We start from the raw sequence: 13,816 nt of genomic DNA on the forward strand, positions 1-13,816 counted from the left end.
ATAAAATCAACAATGGTCACTGTGTAATGCAATGCAAACTGTCAGATGAAAAGGAGGTATCAAAGCAAATAAAGCAAATGTTCTTACTCTCGATGATGTCACCCAGGCCCTGGGCATAGAGGAGGTCTTTCAGACGGGACACTTCATCTTTAAGTTCACGCACCAGACGGTTATTAGGATCTTCATTGATCACTGCATTACAACGGATCTGCTTAGCCCTGTCTGCATACCTGCAAGTAAGGATATCAAATGGTTAAGAAGGGTCGATATATGATAACAATATATGATAACAACGGTCATTTTCTTATAGTTAAATTTATTGTGTATTTTTATTTAAAATTAATTTGATTAGTCGTAGTGTGGAATAGTTTGATTATTTTCATGCAACTGCAAAATTCACTGTGGTGAAAAAAATAAATAAATAAAAAATAAAATAAAATAATAATAATAATAATAATAATAATAATAATAATAATAATAATAATAATAATAATAATAATAATAATAAAAAAATGTGTGAAATAAAGTGAAATTGATTGTGTAATTTATGCAGACACATGTAGAAGATGGTTACTCATTTTTAAAAAGCAAAAAAGAGTTTTAAAATCACAAATTTGACCAATAAAAAAAATGTAAACGAAAACAAGATTGATGCTCAGGCATTGTTTACTAGTGCATTTCTATTTTAAAATGTATGCTTTTTGTCAGTTCCACCTGGTTTCCACACCACTCCTGCATCCTTGACCCATTAAATGGAGCATTTTGAAAACGATGAAGACCCTCTTTTAGTTTGAAAACATTGGTGTTATATTTCAGTGTAAATGGAGCGTGTTTTGCTTCATCTCATTCATATGACCATTAAACAACCAGTAGGGATAAATGGCAGCCAAATATACATATTAGAGCCCTGCATTTGAGCCCAAGCACGTTGGGGCCCAAATTTTTTATGCCCTCAGGGCCGAGCTTCAGGACAATTTTCACATTACAGATTTCTGAGATTTCCAGCCACGTACAATGGAAAACATAAAGAGAAAATTTGCCAATGGCGAACTTAAAGCTGTGAAGAACACTAGAGGAAAGGCAAACTCCTGGTCAACTTTTCAAATAGTGACAACTTTAAATGATGAGCCAACTGGTTATGCACAATGCACAACTTGTAAGTTGACTGAACTTACTGTGGACCACATACTGTACCACTTGGATATTGATGTCACTTAAAAAAACTAAAACTTACATAAAAAAACTCCAAACATATTCTGAAAAAAAAACCTAAACAAAAAAGCATCAACTTTCTATTAAATACAAATCTGGTTTACTTTAATGACTGTAACAGTATAAGCTGTTTGGCCAAAAAAAGACGGGCTTCAGGTTGGACTCGAGCCAAAAATTTTGATAAGTTGTTGGACAAGGGCAGGTCACAGGCTCTTGGGCCAGGGTCGGGCTAGGGCTTAGATTTAAGGCCTGTGCAGGGCTCTAATATGCATGCCAAGTGAATGTGAATAGTCTCATATAATGTGTTTTAAGCTGTATAGTCTGGAAGCAGATTTTCTTTAAAGCAGTAGAAATGCCAGTCTGGATTCTAAAATGTTATATTTAAAATGAAAACACACAGCCTTTGTCGCTAAAAAAATCTCCAAGCAATCTTCCAATAGGCTTTTGAACAATACAGAAATGCCAACAACGATCCTATAGTTGCTTAAAGCTTAAACATCCCTGCCTAAAACTATAGCATTAGACATGGCTATGCGAATAATGAAAAAAAAGTGATTTTAGAAAGACATTCAACTTTACTGCACACACACACACCTCTAATAGGTGCTCAATTACCCTGCTCAGCAATGTTACTGCACACCAGCATATTTAAAGGACATTGCAGGTGGGTGGCAGGTGTGTGCAGGAACATTTCCATTGTTGCATATTGTACTGCTGTACCTCAGCTCATTAACTAGCTCATTATCAACCTCGGAAAGAGAGTGAAATAAAACTGATGGAGACACCTGAGAGTACTGAGGGTTTCATCGTAGTTGATGTCGGCTGGACTGAGAGCAGCCACCATTGCAGTTCGGGAGTTGCCACCTGCACAAAGTCAAAAGGTCAAGTGTTTCGAGAGCGAGGATATATTGAAATCATTTTTCATGTCACAGAACACTTTTGATACATACCAAGATTCTCTCTCAGTAGCCAGGTCAGCACAGAATCCCTGTAAGGAATAAAACTTTCCACCTTCTTCTTCTTTTTGTTCTGTGCAGATAAGAAATATAGAATTATTATACAAAATTATAAATATTATATTATAAAATATTATATTATATTATATTATAAAATATTATATTATATTATATTATATTATATTATATTATATTATATTATATTATATTATATTATATTATATTATATTATATTATATTATTATTATACTATTTTATTATATTATATTATATTATATAGATGTAGAAATGCATAAATTGATTTGTTGAACATGTATTCTGAACATGTTTGAAGAAAGTTTTACCTTGTTAGAGCCAGAGTCCTGCAAAGTGAGTAATAAAATAAATTGGAGGTTATTAAACTGACACGCATTGAACATTTTATGTAAACAATAAATCATCAAACATCCTCAAGGCTCAGAGCAAAACAAAACACTTACCACCTCAGCCAGAGCTGAAATGACTTTTCCCAGGGTGGTGAGTGATTTATTGATGTTTGCCCCTTCCTAGGAAAGAGCAAGTAGAAAACAGAATCACAATTCCAAACTAACGACAGAATAAAGAGGAGTGCTCTTAAAATGCAATGACAGCAGCAAGTATGGGGAGAGAACTAGACAATAAATTAAGAAAACGACCGCTGTCATTTATAGATTTATATCTTAGAATATAGTTTTGGAATAGAGAGAAGAAACAAAGTGTGGATGTAATGATGTGGAAAGATGGATTAAGACATGTTTTCATTGATCTTATCATTGGAAAGAGGACAAATTACTGTTAACACCTGGTGTTTAAATGCATCTCTTTTGTCCACTTTGACCACTTCTGTCCTGATTACATTGAAGTAAGGGTCTATCTGCTTTCATTAGAACTCCAGTTGGAAGGTTGAATGCAGTTACACATCAAGGCTCAGATGTGTTGTTTACAAGTGAAATGCTGCACAAAGTGCTGTGTTAGTTTATATAAAGGTCTTTTTCAATTATTCTACACTCCTAAAAAATTTGAACATGTCTGCATTTACATACACATTAATTTCTATGACATGCCTTATCTTAATCCATAGAGGTTAATACGGACTTGGCCCAGCCTTTGCATCTTTAACAGCTTCAACTTCTCTGGGAAGGCTTTCCACAATGTTTAGGAGTGTGTTTGCAGTCTTGCTTATGCTGTGCTTACACCAGACATGGAACGCGTGAATAAATCACGATATTCGCACGTAAATAAACGCATGAACATTTTGAGTTCACTCACTTCATTCACGCTTCAAATTCGATTCATTTGTTTACCAAATTCACATCTCAATAGATGCTGTTTCGCGTCATGGGCAGGGCTTCTATCTGCCCGGTGACTCTAGCTTCGTTGCTAAATGGCTAACATGGATTTGATTGAGATAATAGCTGTGCTTTAGGAGGGCGGAAAAACAGTGTATATTCATTCGGCGCCATGTCTGATTCACTAGATCCTTTCAGAGATGTGAGTTCATCAACTCCTCCAGAAACTATACCTGGATGATGGAGGCTTTCAGTGGTGCTTCAGACTAATCTGAGCCCAGTTTGATGAGCTGTTGTCCGGTGTCAACAAGAGGATTTTCCTCGGTACACCAACAACCGGCAGTACGTCATAATCACTCCCCTACAAGAGCAAGCTCATGATTGGTTAACGCGGTGCGAATGTCTGCTGAAGTTCAGATTTTCCAACTTGAGCAACTTGTGCATTAAGTGTGACAAACGGGTAAAATGCTTAATTCGTTTCGCTTCATTTGTGCAAAACGCATCATTCGTGCTGCCACATTCGCACAAAACGCGCCGCAGGATGTCTATTTGCATCTTTGCATTGACTTATCATGTAATTCAATTGCGCTTGACCCTGCATCTGGTGTGAATGCAGCATTATAGTCTCTGTTTAATACATTTCAAAGGTGTTATATTGGGTTGGGGTTAGGATTTTGTGCAGGCCAGTTAAAGTTCCTCCATGAATGTAGTCATGCTGTCATGTTGGAACAGGAAAGGGTCATCCTCACACTGTTCCCACAAAATTGGGAGCTTGAAATTGTCCAAAATGTCTTGGCATGCTGGAGCATTAAGATTTCATTTAACTGGAGCTAAGGGGCCAACCCCACCCCCTTAAAAAACCCACAGTATAAACCCCCTCCACCAAAATTCATGATTAGCACCGTTTAGTCAGGGTAGACTCTTCCATCATCATTAGATTGCCAGTCAGAGCAAGATACGTCACTCCACAGAACCTTTTACAACACTGCATCACACTTGCCATGTATACAGCCAACTGGACAGCTCAAAGAAAAAAGATAAATACAACACTCACCTTGAGCCGTGTGCCTTTGGCTCCAGTGGAGTCTGCTCTCTCACTGCCCGCTAAATCCACCAGACTGATTTTGCTGACCTGCCAGAAAGGTTCAGGTGAGGTCAATAATGAACATGCTGAGAAATAGACAAGCCCATATCACCTTTCTCATCATTCACACAGAAAAAAACAACTGCCAATGTCAAAAGTCATCCAGTACAGCACTGTGCAACAACGAGAGACAAATGGCCCAGCCTCACGCTCTAAATCATGACTGACAGAGTGTGTGACGTGCATGAGCAGAGGGTACCTTTTCTGAAGTGTTGTCTGTCTCCGAATCGTGCCGCCTCTGGGTGAAGATGATGTTAAAGACAGCGTGTGAACGACTGCTGGTCTCATTCATGTTTGTGGCAGCTACTGTCCTGGAGATCAGAAATGAAGGAACTTTATTCATATTGAGCGCTGGGGCTTTCATTCATGTGAGGTACTAATGTGTGTGTCATAGTTTTGTTACATTTATAGTGCATTTCCATCAGATCAAATCAAACTTTGTGAATGCTGGAGGTGTGATCCTACAAACAGCTGATAAAACGTTCCTGCTGAGTAAATTCACAATGGTTTGTTTGTAGCTGGTATAAAGCACTGTCACATATTTGGGTTAAGATCCTTGAAGGCTGACACATTGATAATGCTGCTGAAAATAGTTGAATAAAGTCTTCTTTCCACAATAACTCTTTTTGAACTTACTTTTTATGTATTAGAGCAGTGTAAAAGTTGGCGTTCTTCCTGGTCACGTGACCTTCATTTATTTTAAACGGAAAATTATTTAACGATAACGATATATTGTTTTTTGCCCTTTCAATATATATACCATGCACAAAAACCTTATAAATATACTTTGCACAATACAAATCAAACAGATTTTGATATGATTTTCAGCAAATAAACACCCTTAATGTGTTTGTGCCTTTATTAAGATTTTTATGGTAATGTTTACTTTCACCATGTCAATAGGGGAAAGTCTTGAGATAAATCATGTATATCTTTGAGCTTTAATAATAATGTCGCTCACTAAAGCTAAGCAGGGCTGTGCCCAGTCAGTACCTGGATGGGAGACCACATGGGAAAACGAGGTTGCTGCCGGAAGTGGTGTTAGTGAGGCCAGCAGGGGGCACTCAACCTGCGGTCTGTGTAAGTCCTAACGCCCCAGTATATTGATGGGGACTCTATACTGCCCAGTGAGCACCATCTTTCGGATGAGATGAAAAACCTAGGTCCTGACTCTCTAGTCGTTATAAGGATGTATGTCGTCCTAGGATGTCCTTCGAAAAAGAGTAGGGGCTTAACCCCAGCATCCTGGCCAAATTTGCCCACTGGCCTCTGTCCATCATGGCCCCCTAACCCTCCCCATATCATAATTGGCTTCATCACTCTGATCTCTCTCCACCAATCAGCTGGTGTGTGGTCTGGCGCAATTTGGCTGCCATCGCGTCATCCAGGTGGATGCTGCACACAGGTGGTGGATGAGGAGATTCCCCCTAATGTGTAAAGCGTTTTGAGTGTCTATAAAAGCGCTATATAAATGTAAGGAATTATTATTATTATTATTAATTAATTATTAATAAACAGGTATAGACAATACTGAAGTTTCCACCTCCTTTATTCAGCCGCTATAACTTCTGGGACTTCGGGCGAGTTTTGCCTTCAAGTCTGCATCCATGCATCCTCAAAATCAAGTACACATCTGGGAACCTTCACGCGTCCTCCGTTCTTGCTGTTCAGTTTTGAAACTGAACTTTGACAGTTGATGATGATGTTACACAAGAACACGAGGACGCAAGAATGCCAAAGAACGCATATTGAGAAACACCCAATAACTTACAGCAGGGGTGACCCACCCTTTTATCAAGTGCTGTTCTTATTATCAAGTGCTGTTCGTTTCTTAATTAATTGGTTGAGGTGTGTTTGATTAGGGTTGGAGGAAGGTACAGGAAGGTAGATCTCCAGGAACAGGGTTGAGCACCCCTGACTTACAGTATATGCAATAAAAAATGTAATAAGAAAACCAAATCAGTTTATTAGAGTCATTTCTGAAAGATAAAATATGGGTGATGAATGGGTGATGAATTACAAATATTTAAACATCAAACTGAAGAATCTAACTAAGGATCTGAGAATCCTTGTTACAAACTGACATGTGTGTTGCTTCAAGAAGGCAACCATTCATTAGTGTTGTTTTATTTTCATTTGTTTACATTAATTTATTCTTCATTTATTTTATTTATTCATATGATCATTAGTCATTTATCTAATTATCATTATATATATATATATATATAAATATATATATATATATATATATATATATATATATATATATATATATATAAATATATATATATATATATATATATATATATATATATATATATATATATATATATATATATATATATATATATTTATTTATTTATTTATTTATTTATTTATTTATTTATTTGCTTTTTTTAGTTAAATGATTTGATTATTATTATTCATGATTATTTGTCATTTGATTATGTTTTTATATTTTATTAGCACTATTTGACTGTGGGATTCAAGCGACACTTGTTTTAAGAGAGAAGAGAATGTCTCCATTTCAAGGTCTGTATTGTCTCTGGATAACATTGTGAAGCAGTAATTTTCCATTGCTGTTGCTTGCTGGATTTATCCTGGTCAGATGAAGTCTGAGCATTAAATCATACGCAAGTTTATTTAATGAACTCTGCTCTTTCTTTATCATCATGACTCGTGAGACAGCATGTCTCGTGCTTCTGCTCCTCTCTAGATTTATCAGTCAACTCTTATGTTAATAGGAGATTGTTAATTCAGCTGAATACTGATTAACAGGTTTGGGTATTGGCTTGTTGTCTGGATACCCAGAGAAACAGATATTTTCTGACAGGATCTGGCGTCTGGGACTAGATCTTATTTTTCTGGCGTGAAGAATGTGAACTAACAATACCAACACTTAATTGTGATATGGCAGTGCATATACATTAAATAAATCTAAAATTACATTTTGATCGACCACAGACAACACTCTATTTTAAAATGTTGCATTCAACATTTGCTACAAATGTTCAAGCTCATTATTCATTGAGTTAGCTCCTGTCTTTTGTGCCAACCCATTAACTTACATAACAGGCCAAATGTGTAGAGTAGGAGGAAGGTGTAATGAATTGGCATGGTTGTTTGTCAACACCTTTAGATTAGGAAGCACTGAGTGACTCTAAGCTGAGGAAACAGGAATGCACTAACATAAAGCCTCCTGGAATTAAAGGATTTTCCATGACATTATAAGGATATAAGGAGTAAATATTTGTTCTCCTCTCAATGTGGTCAGAAAAACCTTGAAAACAGACAAGCGAGAAGGCATTCTGGAAGGCAGAATAGAATAGAATAGAATAGAATAGAATAGAATAGAATAGAATAGAATAGAATAGAATAGAATAGAATAGAATGCTTTGACATTGTGTCAAGAGGACTGTTATTACAAAATAAACTGAGATTCTACTTGGAGCAGTTCATGTTCTCAGACAAAGAAATTACTTGTTTCTATGGCAACACTCAAAATCCAACAGCCAAAATCCATCTGTGGGTGTGTTTTAGATGACAGCAAATAATTGAATGCCTGTATTAATTCACCTCTGTCTCACTCACTGTTAATGAATAAAAAACATGCACATGTACCACTGGATAAAATAAAAGAGCTTCTCAAACAGAAATCTGCACTGAGGTTACAGGTTTCTTTAACTGTTGTTGCATTCATTCATTCTAGACCCTCAAATCAGTAAATTCAGAGGTTTAATATAATTACAGAGTTTCCATTAATAATTATTACTTAAAATGGGTAAACAAAATGTTTTAAAAGTATTTTATGTGCACAAATGCTGTATCTAAAAATATGATTATATTATAAATATTACTGCCAATTTAAATTCTTCAATTTACAATTTTCGACATTTTAAATAGAATTTATTGCTGTTATGAAAAAAAAAAACAGAATTTCAGTGTCACATTATCCTCACGTGTTTCTTTTCACTTGAAAAATATTTCTGTGCTGCTTATTATTGTTGTGGTTATTGTGATTGTATAGTGGAATATGTTTAAAGGAATATAACATTCTAACACTATATACAGTATATATATACAAAGTGGTAGAGAGATTAAACAAGAATAGAATAGAATAGAATAGAACAGAAAAGAACAGAATAAAATAGAATAGGCCTAGGTTTTCTAATTAACAATGAATCTCTCTGCGTGAAAGCCAAGGTTAATGATGCTTGTTGCAATTCTGTATGAATTTCACAAAAATTAACATTAAGGTCAAATGCGATCCTTGGCTTACAATGCTTTTAGGAAACAGAGCCCTGAAGAGAACAGAATACAAAACATTACAACGCTATAGAATACCTAGCCTTATTCCCGGAGTCCATCAGGTCTTGGATGTCATTATATGACATGACAGCGAGTTTGGACAGATCTTCTACATATGGGCCCAACAGTGGATGCTCTCTCACACGTAGGTTTCCTTTGTTTTTAGGGTTTAGAAGATCCCGTACCCTCTCACAGTAGATCTCCATATAACTAACCTGAAAGGACAAATATAGCAAACTAATTAAGAACGCAAAACACATATAATAACTGAGGAGTAAAACAGAAATTGCATTCAGAATTTATCATATAAATATTGCTGTGTTAGTGACATGCTATAGACCATTTTGAGGGATGTAAACAAAAACAATGGTCCCATTTCCTGTTTGACATTTTTTATTTCTATAGGTTCAGAGAATCCAAAAAGAGCTACATATTCATAAATAAGGTTATGATAGCTGTTTTAACATAAATTATGATTAAATTGCCTCTTTTGTTACAGTTATGGAATATTTGAATAGTTATGCAATATTTTGATAACAAGCAGGGAATGTTTGTGGGCCAATGACATGACCACACTGAAATGGTCTGTATCTGTACAGATTCACACATAATAAAAGTCATTTTGAAAATAAAAGATTTAAATAGAAACAAATCTCACCTCCACAGAATAGGACATGTTGTTGTCATTGTTCTCATTTATCTTAGTAAAAAGGTCTTCACAGAGCTGATGGTCAGGATGGGAGAGAGAAAAGAAAACAGGCAGACATAATAATCCAAGATTAGTTAGTGAATTATAATGTGTGCACTGGTCAGCTTGGTGTTTGCCTTGTCATTTAATTCTGTTTGAGTTGATCTTATTCACACACCCTCTAAACACATTATCATTTTCCTGTTTCTTCAGCAGTGTCAATGTGATCCTAGAGACAATATATGCTTTAGAAACAAGTTAGCAATGCACCTGCCCAGCAAGCATTTTTTGTTTTTAAAAAATCTCTAATAGATGTCTAAGAGACGTCTAAATTTGGTCGTTTTGGCTAAAACAAGGCTAAATTTGGGCTGTCAGTGAAAATCTAATAGACGTCTAAGATTAGGCCAAAATTAGACTAGTCATCAAATAAATAGAAATAAACGACTACACTTATAACATCTGTCTAATCTGTCTATTTGAGGACTTGTCTAGTTTTGGGCTATTCCTAGATATCTACAGTATTTGATTTTCGCTGGCAGCCCAAGTATAGCCTTGTTTTAGCCAAGCTGTCTACATTTAGATGTCTATTAGACGTCTATTAAACACAGAATTATTTGCTGGGTGATAACTTCTGTTTGGAAATGTGTATCTCTATTCATATTTGCGTTTCTTTGTTATTTATTCATTTACCAGTGGAATGATCCCCTGCTGGTCCTTCTCCTGTTTGCCCATCATGGTATAGGATTTACCGGCCCCAGTTTGACCGTATGCAAAAATACAGACATTGTAGCCCTCAAATGCATGCAGCAACATCTCTTCTCCGATGTCTCTGTACACCTGCTGCTGGGAAGCATAGTTGATATCTTCTGGCTGTGGAGAGATGGAGAAAACTGCATATTTAAAGATATTCACAGGTTTTGAACATTGTATCTATTCGAACCAGACTCACCGAAGTGTGTGACCAGTAGGAGTAATCAAAATTGAAGCTTTTGTTTTCTTTGGGTGCTTTGGGGTTGATGATGGCTGAAAGAAAAGGAAAAGATGGCAGAAGATGAATACACTTAATAAAACATGTTATAGGTACTTAGTGAACACCCAATACTCTGTGTGTGTGGCCATTTAGTGGCGAAAAGCAGAGGCAGTAAGTGCTGAGTCACTGGAGTTTTGCTAAACGAGAGCTCAAAAACCCTGCTGCTCTCACCGGAGGTAAATGAAAGTCATCACGGGGAGACAGGAATCACACAAGATTGTAATTACGCTGATTTGCATATGGTAATGAGTGTAAATTGAAAATCACAAAGTAAGTTGGTGACTCAAGAAAAGTCATTTACTTGCATAGGTAGAGTACTGCTTAAAATATATATTTTTAAATGCCGTGAGATGACCAAAGTGAATTTTTTGGTATTATTCCAGACTTTGATGTTACGTTGTTAAGAATGTAAATATTTCAATTTTACAAGGTCAATTGCAAGCCTAGACTTTGGAAATACATGTCTTAGCCTACATTTTTGTGAAATGTAAAATCCGTTGCTACAGGCATACCTGTCAACTCTCCTGTTTTTCCTGGTATTCTCCCGTATTTTATAGTTTTATCACACGATCATCCTGTAACGGTATTTTCCTGTATTTCTCCTGTTTTTTTAATCTTTCTATGAAGGGTGGCAATAAACATCAAAGAGGCGATCCTCCCTATATGCAACCCATACCGCTGAACCACCAGGGGATGTCCCATGCTCTGTATCACAAATGCAACACTAAGGGAGCTACCAAGTAAACCGACCACACAAGAAAAGTTGTCCAGTTTTGTTATACATTTCATGTCATACAGGTCCCCTAGACCAGCAAACCACTAACCTAAACCAAAACAAATGAGAAAAGTGTGCTGTGACTGTATACCTTGATTTTACACTGCTAAAAAATGCTTTTCTTACGTAGAGTTTTAGGGCCCTATCATACCCCTGGCGCAATGTGGCGCAAGACGCGACGCAATTGTTGGTTGCTAGTTTCGGCTCGGCGCAAGAGTCATTTTGCACCATGCTGTTTAAATAGCAAACGCATTTGCGCCCTAGGCATTCTGGTCTAAAAAAGGAGGCGTGCAGAGGTGCATTGCTGGTGCGTTGCTATTTTAAGGAACTATAATAGACCGCACAATAGACCAGATCAAAGCTGGTCTAAAGTCCAGCGCAGAGCGCATTAGTTGTGCGCCTCGCTTAAACATTGCTTAATACACACAGGAAGTACAGAAATACGCAAATATCTTTACAAATGAAAAAGAATTAAAGGATTAAAATATTACAAAAATGATTTTTTTTTTAATATAAAAACCACCGCCTCCATGCCTTCTTCATCTCGGGGGGCTTTTTTAGTTTATTCATAAAAATTTGCTTTTGTATAATGTTATTTTTATTAGCAGTATTATTTATTATATGCATCTTTATGTTTGTTTTATCAAAAACAAGCTTAGATTTGCACACCTGTCAGGTTTTAGACCATATGGGGCATAGCATGTGTATTTGGATATAACCCAGTTTTTGACCACACTTCGTTATTATTGTTCATTTATTCGTTTACTGGAAATTAGAACTGAATTTAGAAATAGTTTTGAAACAAATCTTTGTGCTTAATAAACAAAATTAATTATGTATAGGCTAATGGATGTCTGTGCATACAACACATTTCCCTATCCATGAGAGTGAAAGTTAAAGTAAATAATGAGGAGGCTCATCTCTCATTCTCGCGCTGTAGATGCTCTGTTTAACTGTTTTCTCTCTAGTGAAGCATTCAGTTTTTCCACTTACCCGCCAAGTCCGCCATGTAAATAGCAAATGCGCTATGGTGTGACACAACTGACTCTTAAAGGTAATGGGATATGAGACTCTGATTGGTTTATTCTCAAAACACACCTATAACTCATTAGGAGAATAAGCTCAACCCTGTTAGACCATACGCCATGGCGCAAAGCGGATTTTTTCGTTCTTAAAATAGCAAAAGTGGATTAAGACGTGCCCTTAATGTTTTTGCGCCATACGCTTTGGACTTTGCACATGCATCATCAAAATAGAGCCCTTAGTCTTGTTCCTTGTCCAAATTTTAAAAATTTTAAAATCAAGAAACCCTTTCTAGACAAGTCAAAAATATTGTTTTGTTTTCAGAAACAATATGCCAAAATCAAGCACTTTTTAAACTTAAAACTAGAAAGATAATCTGTAAATAATTTGTTTTCGCTTTAAAACAAGATTATTTTGGTTATCCCACTTGGTTATTCAACGACAAATCAAAGAACAGGTGAGAATGCATTGGTTTGTGTATTTATATTTATCAACTGATCAGCTTTTACACAAAAGTGAATTAGAAACAAACATTTCAAGACCTTTTGACAATAGACAATTTTTAAAATGCACTGTAAGGCTAACCTTCTGCATGTGATGTGACAGATCAACAAAACTAAATAGCTTGAAATAATTACAGCTAGTGTCTAAGTTCAGGGTTCAGGTAAAGTATTTTTTTCTTATCCATGACTTTGCCTTCTAAATTCATACTGTGTGAGAGACACGTAAACAAGTTTAGCTTACTGGCCATGATGGAGCTCTGGAAGCACAAGACTCAACTCCAAATCTAAAGACTCAAATTACATCTCTAAATATTCCTCTGGACAGTTCCAGCAATAATGCATAAAACAGATGTGAATAAAATAAAGATGGAGGAGGGGTGGTAGATGTGTGCTCAGTGAATTTTCACAGGACAACGTGAGAAGATTAAATATTTTAAAAATCTGCACTATGACAGACAGAATTAAATGAACTTCCGCACCCGGAACATATTTTGGAAACTCATTTAGCCAGCAGAAAGGTTTCTTTGAAGCATTCACCACAACAACTTTAACCACATTTAATAATACCAGTTTGCACTGTCCTAATAAAAATGTGTACAAAATCATACTAAGTGAATCATGGAAGAAAATTTTACGCAAGACACTGCAGGTGAATAGGATAGCTGTCATCCTCTTTCCCAATAGCGTTGGAGCCATTATTATTATTATCATTTTTATTATTATTAGGTTCTAATTCTTATTGTGGTGGGCATATGAATATATTTTGATGTATTTTAAAGAGCCTGATTACTGACAGGTGCATGGCAGATAGGAGGTCAAAATTTTTTTTGACTGAGTTAACGTGACTATGTCAGTGTGTAAGAGATATAG

The 13,816-nt window shown here is 36.0% G+C and overlaps 1 protein-coding gene across 1 annotated transcript in view; it reads right to left on the reverse strand.

The window, feature by feature from the left end:
- kif1aa (kinesin family member 1Aa) overlaps positions 1-13,816 on the reverse strand; it is a 146,147-nt gene that overhangs the window by 104,875 nt on the left and 27,456 nt on the right. Inside the window, exons 3-13 of the mRNA XM_056459953.1 lie at positions 10,565-10,638; positions 10,306-10,485; positions 9,586-9,651; positions 8,964-9,142; positions 4,819-4,930; positions 4,530-4,607; positions 2,648-2,713; positions 2,513-2,530; positions 2,163-2,241; positions 1,998-2,076; positions 88-230 (exon numbers count right to left, since the gene is read on the reverse strand). Coding sequence (XP_056315928.1) covers positions 88-230; positions 1,998-2,076; positions 2,163-2,241; positions 2,513-2,530; positions 2,648-2,713; positions 4,530-4,607; positions 4,819-4,930; positions 8,964-9,142; positions 9,586-9,651; positions 10,306-10,485; positions 10,565-10,638 — 1,074 coding nt within the window. The remainder of the gene's footprint in view (positions 1-87; positions 231-1,997; positions 2,077-2,162; positions 2,242-2,512; positions 2,531-2,647; positions 2,714-4,529; positions 4,608-4,818; positions 4,931-8,963; positions 9,143-9,585; positions 9,652-10,305; positions 10,486-10,564; positions 10,639-13,816) is intronic.

Source organism: Danio aesculapii, chromosome 6, assembly GCF_903798145.1.
Source record: "Danio aesculapii chromosome 6, fDanAes4.1, whole genome shotgun sequence".
In the NCBI taxonomy this organism is placed as follows: domain Eukaryota; kingdom Metazoa; phylum Chordata; class Actinopteri; order Cypriniformes; family Danionidae; genus Danio; species Danio aesculapii.